General features: G+C 38.6%; 1 protein-coding gene across 1 annotated transcript in view; it reads right to left on the minus strand.

Annotated features, from left to right (window-relative positions):
• Window positions 1-518: 518 nt before the first annotated feature.
• Window positions 519-21,869, minus strand: part of LOC104495522 (ubiquitin-conjugating enzyme E2 E1) — a gene marked incomplete at its 3' end in the record, with an annotated part of 35,693 nt that continues 14,342 nt past the window's right edge. The window contains exon 3 of the mRNA XM_010138536.1: window positions 519-651. Coding sequence (XP_010136838.1) covers window positions 519-651 — 133 coding nt within the window. The remainder of the gene's footprint in view (window positions 652-21,869) is intronic.

Consider the following 21,869-nt stretch of genomic DNA (forward strand, 5'->3'; position numbering starts at 1 on the left):
TCACTTGCACTGGTATTTGCCTTGTAGCACTGGAACATAAGAGCCTCACAAACATAACTCACCTACAGAAGTTTGTTACTGTAAAAGCAGGTGAACAACACAAGTACCCAACAAAACTGAAAAATTAGATGCTACTCTAGCAGCCAAAACACATGTAACTGTTATGCTTGTGGTGACTGAGTGGTTTGAGAAAAAGTATTTGTACCCCTTCCCTTCTCCCCAGGTTTATTTACTTTTCAGTTTCTCCACCCCATCCTGATGCTTGCCCTCACAGCTTAGGACCTTTTACAAACAGAAGCAGGAAAAAAGAAAAAAAGCTCTAAAATAGCGATCAAGAGGACTAAAGCAGCTGTTATGTTAACATTAGCTACTGGAAACCAATGTAACGTCTGAAATGAGCTTAAGCTTGTTCTTAAAGAGAGTGGCTTTCAGATGGGCTACATTCCATTTGCACTGCTTGCTACTCTTAAGGTCTGTTGAGTGCTCATGATTTACAACATCGGCTAGAGATCTCTTACCTTTGGAGGCTTGAAAGGATATTCTGGTGTAAATGTGATGTCAAGGAAGAAAACGCCTCCCTCATAGACTGAACCTGGAGGTCCTAGAATGGTTGATCTCCATTCGTAGATGTTATCACCTTTGGGGCCAGCGCTAAGAGGTAAAAAAACCAAATGGTTTAGGAATATTACCACAGTTCAAATATATATATGACCTCTTACATTCTTCAAGTATGATATGGAAGAAAATTTTCAGTGTTAAACTTCATACACCACCTGAAGTAAAGACAGGGATTAAAAGTTGATTGCATGCTCCTAAAATCTCAAGAGATCTTACCTGGAGTTACAGCGTTCCAGACTGCTTAGCAAAGCTGAGAAACTAGAGGTGGGAGTATGGTTTTTGGCTTCTCTCTCCTGACATTTAGAAGAACAGCATTGCCCAGAACTACTCCTAAACATGCTACGCAATCTCAACACAACAGAAAAGTTAAGTTTCATAGAACAATTTCCTACTGTATTTCAGAAATGGCTCTTCTAATTCAGCCTTAGTAAAACTTTACCACATCAAAGACCATACTAAGTAAATTAAAGACCTATGTTGCTTTCATTAATCTTGTGTGTTCTTTAAAATGAATGTATATTGCTCTATTATTGCTAAACCAAAACTCATCATATAATTGGAAGAAGCCAAATACATGATTATACTCTCGAATGTAAGAATTTTCTACACTTCCACAATTTTCCTACACTGATTTCTAAAACAAGGCTACATGAACTCATCCTATCAATATTGTTTGTATTATGGAACTGCTTTTGTAAGAATTAAAATCACTGTGTCAAATTAAAATAGTGCTTTCTCAAACCAGCTTTGTCTAACTCTAGATTCTCCCTAACCTGCCAGCAGCTCACCAAGAGCAGTACAAACTAAAGGTGGTGCAGAATGCCAATATCCAATTGTCAAAAATTAGTTTCACTGTGATCCTCAGACACTTGGATTTTGAAGTGTGTCATATGTCACCGAGTATTTCCAGGTAGAACTCAACCATAAGGCCATTAATGCGTTAGGACTCTATTGCTACCCCTTTCTCTGTGCTGCCATGGTAGTATTTTATCTGTAAGATGCCAGAGCTGAAAACTCTCTTTGCATAAAGTGAGGTTCTGACACAGCTTTTTCCACGATGGATGTGCTATGACTTCAGAAATCTCTTCTCCCCTTGTTCTGTAAGGGGCCTGATTTTAACATCCCTAACACAATGAAAACTGGTCTTGCTGCTCTTTCCCCATTCTTTTAACAAGGCTAACATATGACAGAAGGACGATTAAAAAAAAAGGCTCTTTTCGTATTATAACAATCATGGAGCAGTACTACTTGAGAGAGAAAGCCATGCAATAAATTCAATATATACATAACAATATGCATTTGACTAATATGAAGGGAACCAAAATAATGACTAGGTGTTAGTAACAGTGTTACAAATAGAAATACAACTACAAAAACATAAATTCTCAGTGTAACAGCAGGGATCAGAGATGTGCTTTTTCCCCCTGTTCTTTGCAGTACTGGTGAACGTTCTTGAGAGCAGGGGAATCAGGGGAGAGAAAGGAAATTAATTCTGTTATCAAACCTGAAATTTTATTCTCAGATTATAAAGTTCACAAAACGTTAGTGCTAAATACTTAACAACAGCAAAGCTATGACTGAAAGCATGCTTCCAGGGGAAGGAAAGCATGTAGGAAGGCTATAAAGGGAGACAGGTTCTCTACAAAGAGAGGCACCAGCCACCAGGGAAAGATTTCTCTCCTCAGAACACAAAACCCCGTGCAGCTCAAGATCGGTACTAAATTAAAGTAAAAGCCATTCTATCCTGAACACACCCGGGATCCCGCTCCAACTTAATGACTTGTCCCTGTCCTACACAGGTCTATATATTTGGGCAGTCAGTACTCTCCAGCTACTGCTTGTGCATTAGACTGGAAGAGTGCTGTATTCCGACAGGCAGCTCCACCTCTTGAAAGACACCAGCTTCACTGTGCATACTTACTGAAAAGGACTCTCTGGGGGACCCTTAGCCACCACTCCAAGGAATCACCTCTTCATGTACATATTAGCAATCTACTGACACACTGTCATTACTGCAAGTTGCATCGGCGATCATTCTCCCCTTCCTCCCCTAAAGATGGAGCTACTGAACAGAACAGGTACTTGAGCTTTGTTAGCACCAATTTACTGATGGAATTTATATCATGAGAACTGCCAACTGGGAGCACTTCAGCACTCAGGAGATGTGACATGTGATCACTGAATACAGCCTTCAGAACCAATGAGAAATATTTCAACATTTTGCATTTCATTTCCACCTTCAACCCAAAGGACTGTCAATAAAAGAATCCCACAGACTTAAAAAAGAATATATTATTATTTGTAATAGTCTTAGAAATCTCTTGTATTCTATGAGGTTTCCAATTAGAGCTATCCCTGCACACAGGTTATACACTGCTAGAAGACCTCTGTAGTAGTAGATAGAGTGCAGTGTCTTTGTAAAATGCCAGTAGGCTTTAGCAGTGATGTCCTAAGCTCAACTTCTAAGCTTTTCGTAATTTAATTAACAGAGTGAAATAGCTGTAGATGTCCAATTTTTACATGTTAACATTGATTTCTTATAAAGGAAGGACTGAAACAGGAAGATGCAAGTCAGCATCAGAGTGCATGATTGCTCTGATTTAAATTAGGATTAGGTAATAATATCAAGCAGCTCAAGAAGACCTAGTGCTTAATAGGGGAGTAACGATACTGGACCACAGCACAAGTGCAGCAGCAATAACTTTTGGTGGAGATATAAAAACTGTCAAAGGTTAAAGATTACATTCTTTGTTTAAAATCCTCGCAATTATCTGCTTCAAGAACAAATTCACTGATGCATAGATACAGGGCTCACAGGCACAGCTGCCACCTTGCCTGATGTGTGTCACCACTGCTCAAATTAAGTGTCTAGATCCACTGATGCAACATTTTGAAGCTGCCTAACATGACCACTGGGAAGAAAATTTTAACCAATTAAATAGAAATTGTTTCCACTGCAAGACAAGAGTGTAAGTGCGCCAGCTTTCTGTAGTGAACTCAATAGCCCACAGCCTCTTCACTTCCAAAGAAACAAATGAGACAAAGAGGGGTAATGCCGAGCAAAAGATGACATCCAAGAAAACTGAAAAAACCACCAACCGATCATTATTATATCAGACAGCACATATTACACAGCAGTGCAAGGATTGCTCTTCCGTGGAAAAACAGTGATGTGCTGAATGAAGATGCTCTGCACCCACTGTAACAACTGTCTCTGATTGTTTCCAAATTGCTGCTGGCTTTTCCTCTGGACAGATGTTATGACAGTAATGCCTTCAGGAAACTGTCCAGTGCCAAGGCAGTTTTTCTTCAAGGACTATCTAACCTTCCAAGTCTAGAAGCAGAGGTCTGAATCCTCCTGGTAAATGCAAGGCAGAGAGAAAATCTTGGCACAGGTGAAACCCAGCTCGAAGTCCTGCCAGGGCCAAGTTCCAGCCAGCTTTGCATGGCTTTGGAAAAAATTTTTCTTGCTCTCCCTCTCTTTACTGGCTGGTACCATGTTCCTTCTCATCTTAAAAACCAAAGAGGTAAATTAGAAATGCCCATAGCAGAGGCTGGGGAGCAAAATGATGCCTAGGTAAATCAGCTGCATGCTTAGATGCTTTCCAGTGCTGAGCAATTGTAAACAGAGGACTGTCTCAGAGATTAGGTGTTCAGGGACAAGAACACACACACACATATCCTTTTTTATGTATTAAAAGGCTGCAATGACAGACAGTCTGCAAGAACAGCCAACCTGTGACTTTTTTGTGCTAAGCCAGCCAGATACATTCTCCACCTCAGGCGTACATTACATGACAACACTGATATTTTTGGTGCACAAATTCAGTTTCCTCCTTTGCCCAGGCATCCCTGGGGAAATCATGCCCATGCCACAGAGGGAAGGCAGGAGTTTTCGGTGTTCAGCACATATAACTAATGTACGAAAATCCCTGGGAACACACTGCTGGTACTTTCCAGCAGAATGACTCAGAAAGAGCCCGCCATTTATGTCAACTTGCTAGTTCATTTGGAAACTACCCGGTCCTTTCTAGGAGATGACTAAATGATAACACAAGATTTTCCTCTAGTGAAAATACAGCCCGGTGAATCCTTCAGTTCCTCTTCTTTGAGATACGGAAAGCACGCAATAGCAGGTCATAGTAGTGATAAACGAATCAAAAATTAGTTGACACTAAAGACACTAGATTAATACCTTGCTATACCAAAGAGGCATATATTCCCTTTAAAAGCTAAATAATTTAGCAGAGTTGTTTAAAAATGCCAGAGGTTGCTATCTGCCAGGGTGGTGAAAAGGGCAGTTTCATGGTATGTTGAAGTAAATAACAGCTAATGAAAAACTACGATATGTTTCCGTTAAAACCACAAGTAAGAAAACCACAAACTCATACTCCATCTACTCCATATACTTAGATTCTAATTTTGAGGCTATTTTGCCCTGGACAGGAAGAGTGTGATGCAAGCAGCTAAGCTACTTAAAGTTGCACACTTGTGAAAAATAAATATGCTTCCAAAAACATTGCAGACGTGACCTTTTCCAAGGGATGTAGCTCAAATCAGAAAGCAAACAACATACTAATGTTGCCTGGGAATTCCAACGTGGCAGAGAATCTAGTGATCTCCAATGTAAAGCTGTGCAGTACAAACTGATAGCAACATCAATTCTTTCGCTTGTTTGTTTTATTGTGTAGTAAGAAACAGTGAATGACTGAAGGTGGAATTGCATCTCAGTCTCATACACACCACCTTACACCACCTAAGCAGCTTTGGGATAGATTTAGCTGACTGTTACAATGTCTCTTTTTTTTCATTTCTTCCCCATCTTCCTTTTTTTCTTCTTTCCTTTTTTCTTTTCTTTTTAAAGATGCAAGCCTAAATTGCATTAGAAATTTTGACTGGCAGGGAGGCAGCATATTATTCTCATAGGAAGGTCTGGTGCACCTTGATTTTCCCTCCTAATCCATCCCATTCCTGACCTCAGGGTAAATATGCTTTCTTTTCTGGTGGTCCACCAAGTGGATCCATGCTGGGCTTGCTCACCTATGCTGTTAGGCTGAATCTGGCACAGAGATTGCTAAAGGACCTCAGAAGTCCTACATCACCGGGGGAGGCAGGTGCAGGGACTACAAAGAAGCAGAACAGTTCGCCTAGCTCAGCCATTGAAAAAAAAACACACTTAAAAATTCCCTCACTCAAAGAAATTTTGCTCTCCAGATCTTTAAGCAAGCTGTGTAGGAAATGGGAACGTCAAAGAACAGAGTTAAAACCAACCAACCAAATTTAAAAAAGCAACTAATCCTTTGGCCACGATGTCACTTCAAAAACTTCATATTAATGCATAGCTCTAATTTTAGAAATAAATTGTCACATTCTGCACATGCTTTAGCTACGAAAATGAACTATTAATACAGCGCCGAGACACTCCATTCACAGACAGGACCCCTATATGCTAAGCATGCTACAATGCAATCCAAGGACTCATGTACCCAACTTACACAGGTTTTTCAATTATAAAATAAGCAGTAAAAGATTACACAGTTATTAGGAAGAAATTAAACCGGACAAGACAGGAGTAGTTAAAATGATACCTTGGGCCATCCATTTAATTGCCAGTTTTCAGCCAAGTGGTCTGAAAGTGGGATATAATTTTTTTGCCTCCAATTTTTAGCCAAAGAACAGAAATGACCGGAAAAGAACGGGGAAGAAAAAAAAAAATCACAACAGAACAAACCACCTCCTAGACAACTGCGGAAAGTTAAAGGTAATGCACTGAATTACAACGTTACTACATGAATCGGAGTGATATTTTTTGTCCTGTGTCATTACACACATTATATTACATTATATTATTGCTCCTCTGTGTTAACATTAGCTAAGAATGACGGATTGACCATAAGTGAAATGCCTACAAGCTCAATGGAAGACACAGGAAAAAGACAGCAAGAGAAAAAGTTGCAGCTGGCTTAAATTAAAACATAAGAAGGGAGCAAAGGAGGGAAAGGAGAGGTAAGTGAGCAAAGATGAACATCATATGCTACAGCAATCCAAACTATAAAATTGTGAAAACACAACTTAATTCTCCTTCTAATGCACGTCCAGGGGCATGGTTTTCAACTACAAAGCAGTAAATATTATTTTTTTCTTGTAACTCATTGAAGGTACTGTACTTTCTGCCTTAAAGTTAAAATGGCAGTCACAATATTATTGCACAAGGGTAAGTACCTTACAAATCCCACCACATTTCCAACAGAAACGAGCATGCACAAAATTTCTGTTTTAGCATCTGGGAAAGCTTTTCCCTTAAATACCAGACTAATGTAAAACTGGGGAGGGGAGGGTTGAAAAATGGCACACAAATTGCACAAAGCTTAAACTGGAGGATAAACGGTGCAACGAATTACATTCTTACAAGGTTATAAAAGGAACTAAATAACTAAATAGCTCTGATAATGGAGCTGATAAGGTGTTATGCAGGGATTTATGAGACTTCAAGGAAAACTGTTTCAGGGGGATTTCTTTGTGGGAAAAAAAAAGACTAGGTTTTCCAGTTTATATAAAAACCACTTGGCAATAAAATCACACAACTAAAAGCCTTATCGTTGCCAAGATCTCACTCTTTGCAATTACAACAGGAAGAGAAATGCCCAGGAGAACTCACAAATTGAGGACCTTCACCTGAAATATTTCTGTCTCTGCAAAATATTACTGTGAAGTTACTACTAAACTACTCGGTGAAAAGACCAAACCTCTTGAACAATTTCACTGCAGAGTTTGATTTTTAAATCAGGCTTCAAAGATTTAAAATAAAATCTCAGTTAACAGTGAGGTCAGAAGGAGACACGATACTCTCAGGAGTGTGCTGCAGCTCTATTTAGTTTAACAATAATCACTTCAATTTAGGAACAAGTCCTCATAAAAAAGTTCAGGAGAAGCGAATCTATTTAGCATTGGTTCAAAAATTGAAAATAAATCCAGCCTGCTCACCTCTCAAGGGCTTCCATTTCCCTTTGCAGTGGCTTCTTCCTATCCTTCTCCACTTCAAAGCACTGGAAGTTTGTCCCACCACATGTAGCAACAGTTTTACTATCCAACACGACTGCAGACAGGCTGCTTCTGCAAGTCTGTGGCTTTAGTATGTACAGTATGCAGTAATATAGAAAATGCCAAACTATGTAGGCAATGAAATTATTTTCATTGTATACACATCTGCATTCTTTTTCTCCTCATAGTTACAGCTTGACACCGTGACCAAAAAGTAAATAAATTAAAATGTACTGGCTTACATTTGACCTTGCATCTCCTGTTAAATAACACCCTGCACAAGAAACAATAAAACAAATTGGAAAAGAGTAGAAGAGAACCTGACTTCCCTAACAATTAGCAACGACTCATTTAAAATGGCAAAATGATGCGTTGGTAGAAACTGTGCTCTGCCAGCTTAACCTTGTGTTATTTTTACATCAGTTTCCTTCCTGCCATTTGTCAACTGGACTATTAGCTGCCAACATGGGGTCAGAAATTCCTTCACATCATCAGACCTCATTTCCAAATTTAGTATTTATGGCACAGATGTGTAATTTACAATTGGAAAGCAAAACTAGGCAGTTTCAAGAATGCACCATTTTTGCAACAACACCATTTGCTTGGACCCTCTTCACATTCCAACAGGTTTTTGGAAGTTACTATAGAAATATAACTAGTAAACCTATTTGTTTCTGTAATTTTAATATTTTCATAAAGTAAACATACTCCTGAAGTGGTTGTCTAGCATCAAATTATCAGCCTTGTATTTAAAGACAATAAAAGAGAATCTATACTGTTAATACATACGAAAGTTCTTATGTCACCAGTCTCAAATGTGGTGTACTCCTCAAAAGAAAACAAAACCTCTGCTTCCTGCTGGCACTTATTGGGGACACAGTAGGTTCTTCACATGTGGAAAAGAAACTACCCCCTCTGACAAGAAAGCAGTTCAGTAATGCCCCCCTCCCCCTCTAACTGTGGGCTAAGCAGCCCTAACTGCGGACACCGAATGATTAGAGGGCTCTCCTCTAAACACCAGGTTGTAGCCACTACGGAAAACAGAAATCCACCACAGTTAACCTGCCATTTCAGAATCAAGCTGGCACCTACATTTGTTTCTGTCCTTCATGCCCATGTCCTGTCCTGTCCATATCAGTGTGGGAATATGAAAGGTGCTCTCAATAAACAAATAAAAAAAGCCCAGTGCATCATAAATATTTAGGCACTCTGTATTACATCAATTGTAAAACTGCTAAGTTTGGACCCACATGATCTGCAGGCTTCTGTCTCTTCAAAAGTCTCTTGCCCTGTTTAGGGGGAAAAAAAAAATTCCATCTAATTTGTAAGTCTAACTATCCAGTATTGAGATAACATAGTGGACTGGTTATCTTGGACTTTATCATCATTTTGCCCTATTGATTGCTTTATAACTAGTGATGTTGTAAATCAAGAAATGCATATGTTAAATAACTTAGATTGAAAGGGCACACAAGCTACAAATCAGCTTGGGAAAACTGGCCCCAGAAGGTTAAGGATGATGTGTAACACTTGACAAGATGCCTCTGCTACGCTGAAAATTGAAAGCGGACAAGAATTTCAAACTTCCTCGGACTAGTAAGGACATGGCTCTTATGGCTTCACCCAACTGTCTCCTCCAGCTAGCTTTCTTACTTCCATGGGCAAGAAAAGGGCTATTTTAAAGAGGGCAGAGAATGCATTGCCAGACTGGAGATACACTACCATCTCTCTTGCACTGAACTACAGGAATTCTGTTTAAAGTCTGTACTCAGAAGAGATGATGCAGTATTTTAAGATTGCTAGTTTATATGCAATTTTAAATTTTCAAGACAACATTATCTAAGAAAAAAAACCCCTGCTTGTGTACCACATGCTCCAAAGCTCATCTGCCTGTCCCATAACCTACTACCAAACAATTTGCCCTAAAAACATTCTACAGATTAAAATAAATTCATCAGCCAATCAACATCAACAGTCTCTTTCCCATTAGATCAAGGATAGGTAGAGTCAAAATGACTTCACTAGAGAACCTGTCGTCCCACTGTCTTGCCTTCACATTGTTTTATTGCTTTCCATCAGCATACCAATGCTGATACGATAACATTATGTTGCTAATAAAAATATACTATGTTTCGAAGGGCATATCTTAACAATACATGAAACTAGAAAGAAAAAAAAATCCAATCTGGTTGTCATCCCTTTCTCCTTTACCTACATCAAACTCCTTACATTAACTTCCTTTCCTTGCCATTCACCAAATAAATCAAGATCACTCTCTTTGGATCAAGCTATTTCACTGCAAGGTGATAACAGGAAAATTACACAAATCACCCAACGGCAATACAAAATTTGGTTACTCTTCTCAAAACAACAACAAATCCTTCTCAATTACGCTGTACTACCCAGAGCATTTCTCCTGATTTTCACAATTCTAAACTATCAAAGCTGCCTAGCACAAAAGTAATTTGAAAACACTGACTTTGAGTTTGGAAATGACAGGCAAAGACTAGAAATTTTATCGAAGATGACAGTTTACCATTTTCTATGTAAAACAAGATTACCTGCACTTTAATACAGCAGAGCTGCCAGCGAACTACATTAACGGTCACTAAAACTTGTTTATATACCATGCAAGTTGTTCTCATTGGTCATAGTTGCAAACAGGAGGCAGTTACAACAACTTACCAGCATCTGTTGCAGCAGATACATCTGTAAATATTATTCTGAAACTGACATGAGGGTAAGGGCTTGAAAAACAAAAAAAAATCTTTCACAGGATACAAAACCAAAAATGGGTTGTTAATTTTTTTTAATAGCATATCCACATGCTTCAGGATAGCCTGAAAGGCATTTGTGGTGGATTTCTAAAATTTTGTTCATTTTTTTTTTTTCTTTTCAATGTATTAGGAACATGAAACTTAATCCAAATTAGGAGCCACAGGAGGATTAAGCAGTGCTCTTAAATCATTTATGCAGTTTTGGGGCCAACTTGCACGCCTTAACTTGAAGGACAGATATAGTCATTCACGAACCATTTTTTTTCCCTCCAGAACCCTCTTTGGCAATTGACTTAAAATAACATCCCCCAAAGCAAAAAAAAAACAAAAAAAAAACAAAAAAAAAACCCCAAACCAAAAAAAAACCCCAAACCAAACCAAACAACCAAAACCCCACATCACTTAGTTTCAAACTTCCCAATGCCTTCACTTCATGTCATTTTTGTCTCCTGAATGCAAGGAAACATTAAAGACATTGAAATACCAGGCAATAAGAATTTCAGCTTACAGCATTACATCACTTACACGTTTTATAAAAAGCATGCCATGTTCACAGACATGAAAGCCAAAAGGGGTGTCTGCTCCTTCCCGATTTCCACTGAAGAGAGACTTATCGACAATTTAAGAAGCTGGAAAGACAACACCCACGGGTAGCAGTTAAATTCTACTGACAGAGGTCCACATCAGGCAGGTAAAAGGGAACTGCCAGCGAGCACAAGAAGTCGAGGCATTTTCCTCAACATCATTTCTGGTCCCACACGGCTTGGAAATTTTACTCCTTCAGTTAATCACTAGCATTCTGGGTTTAAACCTTTCACTGTCACAAAAAAAGAATCATTCTAAGTTCACACTGTAGTAAGCTGAAAACACTGACACTAAATAACACTTCAGGTATGTTGCCATGATAGGGAGGATTTTCTAGTCCTTAAAAAAAGACATATTTTCCTCATAAACTTTGAGCTCAGCTGATGAAGTTCACAGAGAAGGATCTCTACGGCATTTAGTAAAAGTTCTCATCTCTTTCTTGAATGTCGTTAATATTTAATTGGTAGTAGTGCTAGCACAAGATTTTCCGTTGCCTTTCACATAGACCGAAGGAGTAAAGCACAGCTCACAGACACGTGCAAGTGTTTCAGAGACAGCAGTTTACGTTTTCTAACCTTTTAACCTGAGAATTGTTACAAGTAACACCTTAAAACAAGAATGGCAAGATTAGCAGAGAGTTCCTGGGTATGTTTTGAGAGCCGTGCAGCTCTTTTGTTATGCTGTTACCATTTCCATACAGATGGCAACAGAAAATAAATAGCCATGCCCACAAAACTGTGGAACTGGCACAGAGACAGAGTTTGCACCCAATTTTACGTTATTAATTTTCAAAGAAAAAAGGAACATGTCACTTCTAATTAGGCACAAATACAAAACCAGCCCAACAGCATAAAGCAGTATGGCAAAACTCCTGGAAGAAGCCTTAATACCCATGCTTGATATAATTTTACATACAAAACAACATAAGAAGAGAAATAAATCTATCATTAGCTATGATAAATCAATCACAGGTATTTGGGGTAAGAAGGTGGGAAAAAGCACTGTAAGAACTGAGAAAAAGATTACATTTTTACAGTCACTACAGCTTCATTCACTTCGATTTTCTCACTCAAAGGCATTTCAAATATTCCTTTTAGTGAAATAAAGATGTTCAAACAGCAATATGTTTACAGTGTAAATACATTTACACTATGTTAGGCAATTCCTCAGGCAGTCTAGGCAATCCCACTTGAACTTTCATGATAAAGAAAGAAAGAGATGTTTCTTCATTTAAGTTTCTATGTCAAGATCTCAGTTCAGAAAGGCCAGTAAATAAAACCCTTAGAGTACACACAAATAGCCTTCATCAGTAAGAATAAATTCCAAAAGCAGCTAATGCTCCCGCCTTTAAAAGACTTCTATTAACTTTTATTTTATATTGTGTTTTTAATCAAAGTTAATTAGACGTTATGATGAGACAGCTCCTTTTGCCAGTTATGGCAAACTAACTGAAAATAATTCTTATCTGCTGAGCTTGTGCCTGTCACAGAGGAGTAAAGCAGATTAAACACAAAAAAATAATTCCAACACTAGTACCATTAACAGAGTAGCAAGCTAACCAATACTAGACCAATCTTTTAATTCACTCTGTAAAAATATATGTAAAAATACAAGTTACACACATAATTTTCAAGCCATGAGTTAATGATACTACATCAGGCAAAGTCATCCTTAATCTCAAGTACTGGAATAAGACACCAAAGTATGTGTGCACTCATTTTCAGCTTTAAGACTCAGTTCTCTGAGAGAGATACTAATTCAAATTAGTATCAAAGACATCAGGGGAAATACTTTTGGAAAGTACTCTTAAAGGTGCTTTTGTTGCACATATATATACACACATAGGAATGTGTGCTTCATAATACACAAACCTCTTTATAACACGACTTACAAAGATCTTTTCTAAACATAGTTTTCCCTTTTAAAACAATGTTAAAATAGAGTTCAGTCCACCCATTGGTGTAACACAAGTAGCATTACTACAAAGACTTTGGTCAAATGCAAATTTTGTCACAGAATTTTGTTCCTCTACTAGTTTATTATAGGAAATACAGGAAATCACCAGGCTGAATCTGATCTATTCCAACACCCTGTCTCTCACTGGTTTCCAGTGTCAAAAGGGGCAGAGATGGGCTTCAGAAAGCTCTGGCCAGGTCTTCTGCTTTCCCCTACCTTAGCAACATCCTGAGCAGTAACTGACTGAGCCTCATCTGTTAGTTCCTTTCCGAAATCAGTATTATCAATAAGCTGTAGTAGTTCTGTCTGGTTTTGTCCTCCATAGAAAACTGAGTCTTTTTGAAGCTTGCTAAATTCCTGGCTTCAGCAAAGCAATACAGCATAGAATATCTGTGTCTAATTTCATTCTGTGAAAATTAAATAAATTTCTCTATCTTTTAATCTCATTCCATATGTCTTTGTTCTTGAACTAGAAGACAGAGAAAAATAAGTTTCCAGTCTATTTTTGCTAGTGAATAAAAATAAGGAAAATAAATATTTCATCCATTTTCTGAGGGAAACAATCCCTGTGTCTTCACATAAGAACTTCTCCAGTTTCTTTTTGAATAATGTCCATCCCTCCTCTCCAAAATCCACCTACTTTTCCAATATGTGTTTTGAGATTAAGTGGACCCAAAAGCTGACGGAAAAGCCTTTTTCTTATTCACATGGCAGAAAAACCTACTGCCCTTTCTTTTTCAAAATGGGAAGAATTATCATTACAGGTATGCCCTCAGTGGCCACTAAGCTAGCAAAGAGTAAGTTTCTTTCCTACTTTCAAATTAAGAAGTTTGCAGCAGGCCAAGCATTGTTAAAGATCTGTCCTGTTAGACGAGACATTTGTCAAGTGTCTTTCTAGAAGCCACTACTGCTGCAGTACTAGCTGAAGCCAATGACAAAACTGCCATCAAATTCAGCAGAACAAATTCATGTGCAAGGAAGGACAGAGAAATCTCTTTTGGCAACCTGTAAAAAAACCACAGCAGTGACTGCAAAAGCCAGACTACTGCAAAGCACTTTGACTGGGGTTTGCTTCACCACACTTAGCCCCCTCAGTAATTACAGCGTTCCCCATTCCCACACTTACCGTCAGCAAAGAACACTTCTGAAAGCATCCTTCAAAAAGACAGAATGGCGTATTCTTTATGGAAGAATAAACTCTCAAGAGTTTGTTATCAATCAATGCTGCTGCTGAGCATTTCAGGAACAGGGAACAAGCTCTGCTTCTGTCATTAATCTGGCTGTAGTTTTTAGACAATTATGGAAGAGCAGAACCTTGCAAAGGCATGCACACAGCTCTCCAGAGAGCTAAACTCCTCTACAGGAGACATTTTAAGTTCTTTCCTTTAAAGCCCCATGGTTTACTCAAATTGCCTTTCCTAAAATCCCAATAAGAGAATCTCAAGATCAGAAATATTTTCATGAATGCCCACGGATTTCTAATTATTGTTTCTAATGCCATTGCTCAGTTACTTTTTTCTTTTCTTTCTTATACTACATATGTGGGTTTGTTGTTTTTTTGTTAGTTTGGAGGTTTTTGTTTGCTATTTTGGAGTGGGTTTTTTATTTTTAAAAACGCTTTAACATATCAAGAAGATATTTATCCTCCCTGGCCCCAGCACATAGGAACTGTGTGGTTTAAAGCCCTGCAGAGATTTGCAAGCATAAATGTCAACTACAACAGTCAAACCTTTTAACATATTTATTACTTCACTCCTGATATTTATCCACTCTGTGGAATTAATTCCCTAACTTGAAGTGCCACTTGTTAAAAAGCCAAGACAGGGTGAAGAACCTACTACCATCATCACTTCCTTTACAGAAAACCAGTGATTTCACTCATCACAGCATACTCAAGTTTAATCAATGTATGGCTCTTGCTCTGTGTATGTAGTTATAATTCATAAGTTGTCAGATTCTACCGCTCACTTTGTAGGTCATTTCTTTTGGGAGTCCTGTGCAACCTGATCAGACATGATGCATGATAGTCATTCCTGGGATGGGCTGATATGGAATAGGGTCTTGGAAAGGGACAAAGAAAACATGTGAGGAGTCTATCCAGTCCCAAAGAGATATAAGGTAGCTGCATATGTTGGTATGTGGAAGAAGAGAGGGAGAAAAATGCTTGCATATATAGAGGCTCGCATCACACAAGAAGATTCCCACGCAATGTTTAGAATTCAAGTACATTTTTGCCTACAGGCAAGTTTAATTCAAAGGAACACAAAACAAGCACAGTTGTCTAATACACATCTCAAGATAAACTTGCTTAAGCCTAGGAGCATGGGTTTAATATTGCTCCCAAATCACCATAACTAGTAAGACTGACTTTGAACATTCATGGCAGCCACATGCCTGCCCCATTCTATTTCAAATTCTGTTATGTTCTTGGTCTCAGTAATTTTCTGTGACAGTAAGCTCCATAGACTAATTATTTGTGTGAAAGACACATAGAATACCTTCTTTTTTATTACTCTCATATTTGTCACCTTTTATTTCAATAGACCATATCCCTTTGTTCTTCTGTTATGAGAAAAAGAAAACAGATGTTTTCAGTTTATTTTCTTCTACACCAGTACTCAGTGCAGCATGAACCTAACAGTTAAATAAATGACTGAAGTATTTCATCCTGAATGTGCTCTTCCAGAGTAAACTCACCTGCTTACTAGGACAATCAGAGAAAGATTAACAAGTAAAGGAAGTAAAGAACCTCAAACTTATGAACTCTGGGCAAGAGGCTTATGAGAGAACATGAGAAAATGAATACTAAAGGCATTAAGAAATGGTGGTACATCTACATTTGAAGTCACAGACCAAATGAAAATGAATAATTTCAATAATCAAATGAAAAATAGTACATATGGCTGAAGATGCTAGGGTGGGAGAGGGATAATAAAAAAAAGCAAAAACAGAGAACCTATCATGTAATGTCACGCAACCCCCTGATATCACACATACTCAGCATGCTATTTTAAACCTCATTGTAGAAGCAGTTACAGTCAACAGTTCCAGCTTACTCTGTGTGCATAAGCAAGTTCTCAGGTGCCATCATCAGGGTCATGGATGAATGGCTTAAAAGGGATCAATGCCACAGTTTTGCAATGACATTTCTGGGCACTGGCAGGAAGAGTGTACCTCTATATTTGTGTAAATACCATTATCTGGGTGAAAGTTGCACCAAACACACGCATGACTTCAACCAAAGCATTTAATAAAACAGAGATGCTTCATAAAACAGGGATCTCTATGGAGAGGCATTAAATTTATAAAAGCAGTGGAAGTAGATTTCAGAGGGACTTCACTGGATTACAGAGAGATGATGATGGTGTTAGAATTTCTGTGGAAACCTTGCTTGATTTAGTTATTGCAGAACAGAAAAGGACAATTCGGAGAAACGACAGAGCTTTTGTATTACCTCAGCTGTAGGACTGATTCCTAAATGCAAAGGTTACCTACTACCAGGTCTAACACTAGCCTGCACTTACTGTCTTTTCCTGAGCCCAACTCCAACTTTCCTCACCTTCTAATGACTGAGACACTGCTGCAGTTAGCTGCGTCCAAACTACTGTCACATCAGCCAAATAAAACCACAGAATGCAGAAAAAATTTACGTCAGAATTCTGGCAGTTTCTGTATGACATCTTAGTCACCTGTCAAGTGTGCATAGAGCATGCTTGAAAGATGCTTGCAGGAATTTGGTTCAAACTCTCTCCCAGGCTAGGTACTGAAAATCACTACCAGAAAGTAGCACCTGAAAATACCTGAAAGTAATTCAGGACAAATACGAAACTGGTGGATCTGAGAAGTCCAAGATAACAGTCCTTTTATGTTATGTTACTTAAATGAGGGCTACAGCCACTTCACGGCTCTTTCATGGGCACCCCCTTGCCGTGGGGAAGGAGCTTGCGTGCCCTTGTGAGGTTGAGAGCTCTGCTGGGGGTGGCATGTGCCTCCGGTGGGGTCTCCCAAGCCAGACAGGTCTCAGCTGAAGGGTCCGACAAAGAGTGTCCACGGGCAGGATGGGCTCACTAGCCTTCGGGCAGCCATCCTAGGAGAAGGACAACTCTGACTCCAAACCCGGGCAGATGGAGCTCATTTAGCCCTGTAAGGCATCCATCATCTAAGAGAAGGATACTCTAACCAAACCTACGACCCGAGGACTTCGCTGTCCCCATCCAAGCTCGCTAGGCCCTGGCAGATGAACCTCAGGTGTAAAGTTTGAAGCCAGTTCCACGCATGCTGCGCCTCACCTAAAAAATCCACCGCACTGGCCCGAAGGGTGCACTCATTGCTTGCAGTGAGCGTGGGAAAAGCCCTTCCCAGATCTTTGCACGCGAAGCCAAGCCATGATGATGATGATGACAGCCGCTTCATTTTGAATAATCTCATTTTTCTTATGTTTAATGGAAATGACGGTATACTTGAGCAAAAAATACTCTTACCCGACAATGCTTCATTTTGCAGTATCGTGGGATTGTTGATCTTTACATCACAATCATTAATATACAGTAGTTACAGTGAGAAGGCATCAGCTATATGTGACCAGCTTTGAGGATTTGTAAACAAATTTCTGGAGCGGAGAAACTCTTGCCAACAACAATCTGATTCAAATGACACGGGTCTTTTTAAAGGTGTATTTTCAACAATGAAACAGTTTATTAAACAAATAAAGTGTTCTTACACAGTTAAGAAGTTTATTTTTCTAAGTCAAAACTCTGCAAATACCGGGGGAAAGCCACCAGTTTGCTATGGAGAGCACGGTTAGTTCTTACGTGCCGGCAGAAGGATTGGACGGAAAAGGAAACCCAGGTAGGTGAAATACGAAATGAAGTGTCCTAATTGAGTGTGATGACATTCAGATTGAGTTTTCTAAAAATGCCATACATATTTCAACAAACTTGGGTGACAAAGGTAGAGTTATATCTAGTTCTGATTATACTATTTCATATATAGTTCATATATGAACTATATCATAAATATATTATATATATACGATCATATATATTTCATATATATTCCTGAGCACACTATTTCATATATAAAATCTGAGTATATATGCATGTGTGTATAAACATGCAAACATGCATGCACACACACACAGGAAATCTGTACACCTCTACAGCTGTACTAACTCAGTTCAGTGGCAGTTAAAATGAACTGCTACTGCCACTGCAATAATAAAGTGCACTCAAGACTCATAAAAGAATTAGCCCACTTCAACCACTTTGCTTTGATATTTGTTCAGAACACGCACAGTCAATAGCAGATCTAGAATCGTATTATCATTTTTGCTACAAGATGACAAGAATACACAATATTGTAGCACTGATCCCAGCTAACACCTTTTGCTCTTGATCACGCCAAGAAGTTTGGCCTTACCCTTTATACCACTGGGATTAACTGTGGCAAGGCAGCATTACCCTTGGAGTCTGTTTTGCCTGCATTTAAGAGACTTTCCCATGTGTGCTTCTCCTGGATGATGCAATGTTCAGAGTTCAGAAAAATGTGTACTCTATCAACTTCTGCAAGTCAAGTTAAATGATGAAGAAAAGGAAAGTTCATTTTACAATAATTCTTTTTCATACAGCTATTTTTATGCATTTGGGATGGGAAAAGTAAAGACAAATAACCCTTCACAGGTGGACTCTGCTGAGTGCAAAAAGGATGTTTGCACACTCATGCATGCTCTAAACACACCACTACAAAAAGCAAATCACATGTAACACTGTTCCCTTAGAGCTATTGTACACATAATATCTAGAGAGTATCTAATTTTTAAATTTGTAAATTATTAATTACCTTAAGATTTGCAAAATGAAATGGTAGAAAAAATAGGAACCAAGGTAAAACCTAATTCATTTATTTTACAGTTGAGGTCTTGCATCTGTATTATATTCTGACTCTTCTTGAACAATTCACCCATTGCAAAACACATATAGAGGCACTATTTAGAGCCTTCCTTACTGCAAGGGATTTACCTTTAAATGTTGGCAAAATCCAAATACACATGCCCCTCCTGAGCATCTTCTAATCTTTATAGTTTGTTTCTGTCCCTTTAATCCATGTCGAGCAGACCCCCAACAAGTAGGTACGCCTCCCCAGCACAGGATACAGAAGGAAGGCAGCTCTGTCTCAGTGGCGACTGAGTTTGGGTATCTTCCTGAATAGAGTGGAAAGAGCACCCAAGCTAGGCAAGCTCCAATTAAAGTAGAAAAATAGCTCAAACTAAGAAAAAGTCTGCCTATTAAAAACGTCTTGGCAGCTGCGACCAACACGGATGAAAAGTTGTGAAAGAGGCTGCCCAGTGGCTGTTGAGCTGTTTTTACACATTTCTCCCATTAGGGCAAAGAATGATCAAGAGACTCATCACCTCAACAAGTACTCTCACTGTAAACAGCTAGTGTTGAAAGTCAGACCCTTAATAAATATACACATTTCATAATTTTCCTCCTGAGACAGGCAGTTCTACTACGTACCAAAAGAAAGAGTAAAAAATATATGATAATTTAAGTCCTTGTCTTCTTCAGTACTACTTGTAAAAAGAAACTTGAACATACAAAAATAAATTTCCTTTCATAATCCTGTGAGCGTGCTAAAAATGCACATGGGACTGATGCAAGAACAAAAAACCAAACAAACAAAAAACCAAACCAGTTCCTCATCAAGATCAGTGCCTTATTGCACATCTATTTATCTTCGTCCTTTCTTTGTTTACTATATACTCACATGCTCTACAATTGCTGAAGTTTCCTAAAATCAGAGGACTGTAACATTCAATCCAAAGCACGGAGAAGACTGCCCACCCCCTCCCCCCACCAACTCCCTGCCAATACTCCCACCAAAATAGCACCCAAGCCCTAGCTCTTCTTATAGTGTAAAACAGGATAATAAATAAGAATAAGGAAGCACCATGAATCTGTGCATGGATAGTAATATTATTATTTTTAAACAAACATTCTATATGTTTGCTTTTCATTAGCTCCCTGTGGTGGCAAAACTATAAACGTGAAAGTTAGAGACATGAAAGGAAAAAATGAAGTAGCCAATAGCAAAGATTTCAAATACACTTACACAACCACATTGTTTGTTTTACAGCTGCTTTACATAACAATAAAAATGTAATACACCATGGGCTTTTGGCAGTGTGTAGAGAGTCAGCATCAAATAACAATAATGGAGTAAGCACAAACGATCTCTTTGGAACAATTAAGCAATTTTAGAAGCACTACTACGTCCAACAACTAATGGGTCCGAAGAGACAGAAAGGTCAAAAGCGTGAGTTTCTCCCTACCGACCAGAGATCACACGTGTGACCCTTTGGAAGAGAGGATAGATTCGTAATCACCATATATAATCATGACTGGAGAATAACCTTATATAAAGCTCAGCACACCGAACAAAAAAAGAAAGATCTTTCCTTCAGAAGCCAAAAGCAAGATGCACTCCTCTATCCAGCTGCCTCAGCATAATTAATAAAAAAAGGGAGAAAAAATGACTGTTTATTCTCTTTGTGTATAATCAGCTGAGAAAAAGAAAATGTCTGGCTGCACATAAAACAGTAATGTGGTCACACAGTTCAGTAAAGAATCTGGCACTTTTTAAGAAAGAATGGATAAATCCTACATATTGTACATTAAACCCCACAATTCTTCTAATGATCTTAACTCAAGTAATATGAACAGGAACATACAAATCCACTTATTTCTGGAAACAGTTTGTTCACTATCTTAAGCAAGGACTGAAATTTAGAACTTGACCTAGTGTGCCATTAGGATATGACACATCATATTTCAGAAAAGCCAATCTAAGCAAATATCTCAGTTCCATTACTATTTTAATATCCAGAAAACAAGATTCTCCCTCTGGAAAGAAACCATTTGCTAAAACAGCAGCTAGATGACTTTCCAAATGTGTCACTCAATGTGTACATGACAGAAAGGTTAGTAAAAACACTGACCAAAGAATCTTTCATTTGCCTGGCACACAACTGTCTGCAGTGTAAACTCTCATATGGCCTCACCTACTGCACATGTCAAATGTCCTCATAACCCGAAAGTGAAGTTTAGATGCATCCTCTTGCCTAGAAAACTTTCAACATAATAAAAAGCACTTTTCCAATGACCAAAGAGTACTGCATAAAAAAAGATGACAAATGTGAATGCTTATATTAACTAACATTCAGGATTACCCCAATTGCCCATTTAAGTGCTTTAAAAACACTTTCCTCTTTACCTTTCATCAAGATCCTCTGATTTGTGACCCAAATACTTGAGCAGTTTAAAAAACCCCCCACAACTATATACATACTCAGTAGTTTAGCTGATAACTGCTACTTCATTTGCAAGTAAATTAATAAAATAAAAATGAATTTGTGTGTTTATTTTTAAATTTCTCCCAAATATTTTCTTTCTGTCAACAAGCCAACCTTACCTCTTCAGTTCCCTGTAAGTGTGGGCTGCAGACTTTGACAGATGTAATGGCTTACTGCTGAAGGATCAGTGCAGCCATCAGGAAAGAGAAGGGGCTAGAACCTGCTCAGCTCTGCAGGATAAGGAGGCAGAAGACACTAGCACTGTTCCTTATAAGGTGTGATGGTTTGCAGAGAGAGGCCCATCTCCACTGGCCAGAAGAAGCACACTAGCTATCTTTTGCAGAGCTTACACCACACTGGTGGACTTGGGACACATTGGATTGTAATGAAGAGAGAACCTTGGAAAGAATCACAGAGAGAGATGAGAATTTGTGCAAGAGACTGGCAAGTTTACTGCCAGAAAGAAATCTAGCAAAATGCATTTTTTCCCTGTTGTTCTCTACTTTTAAGGGTCATATCTAACTCCACCCTGTATTTTCACT

Source organism: Buceros rhinoceros, unplaced genomic scaffold (genome assembly GCF_000710305.1).
Source record: "Buceros rhinoceros silvestris isolate BGI_N320 unplaced genomic scaffold, ASM71030v1 scaffold10810, whole genome shotgun sequence".
Lineage (NCBI taxonomy): Eukaryota > Metazoa > Chordata > Aves > Bucerotiformes > Bucerotidae > Buceros > Buceros rhinoceros.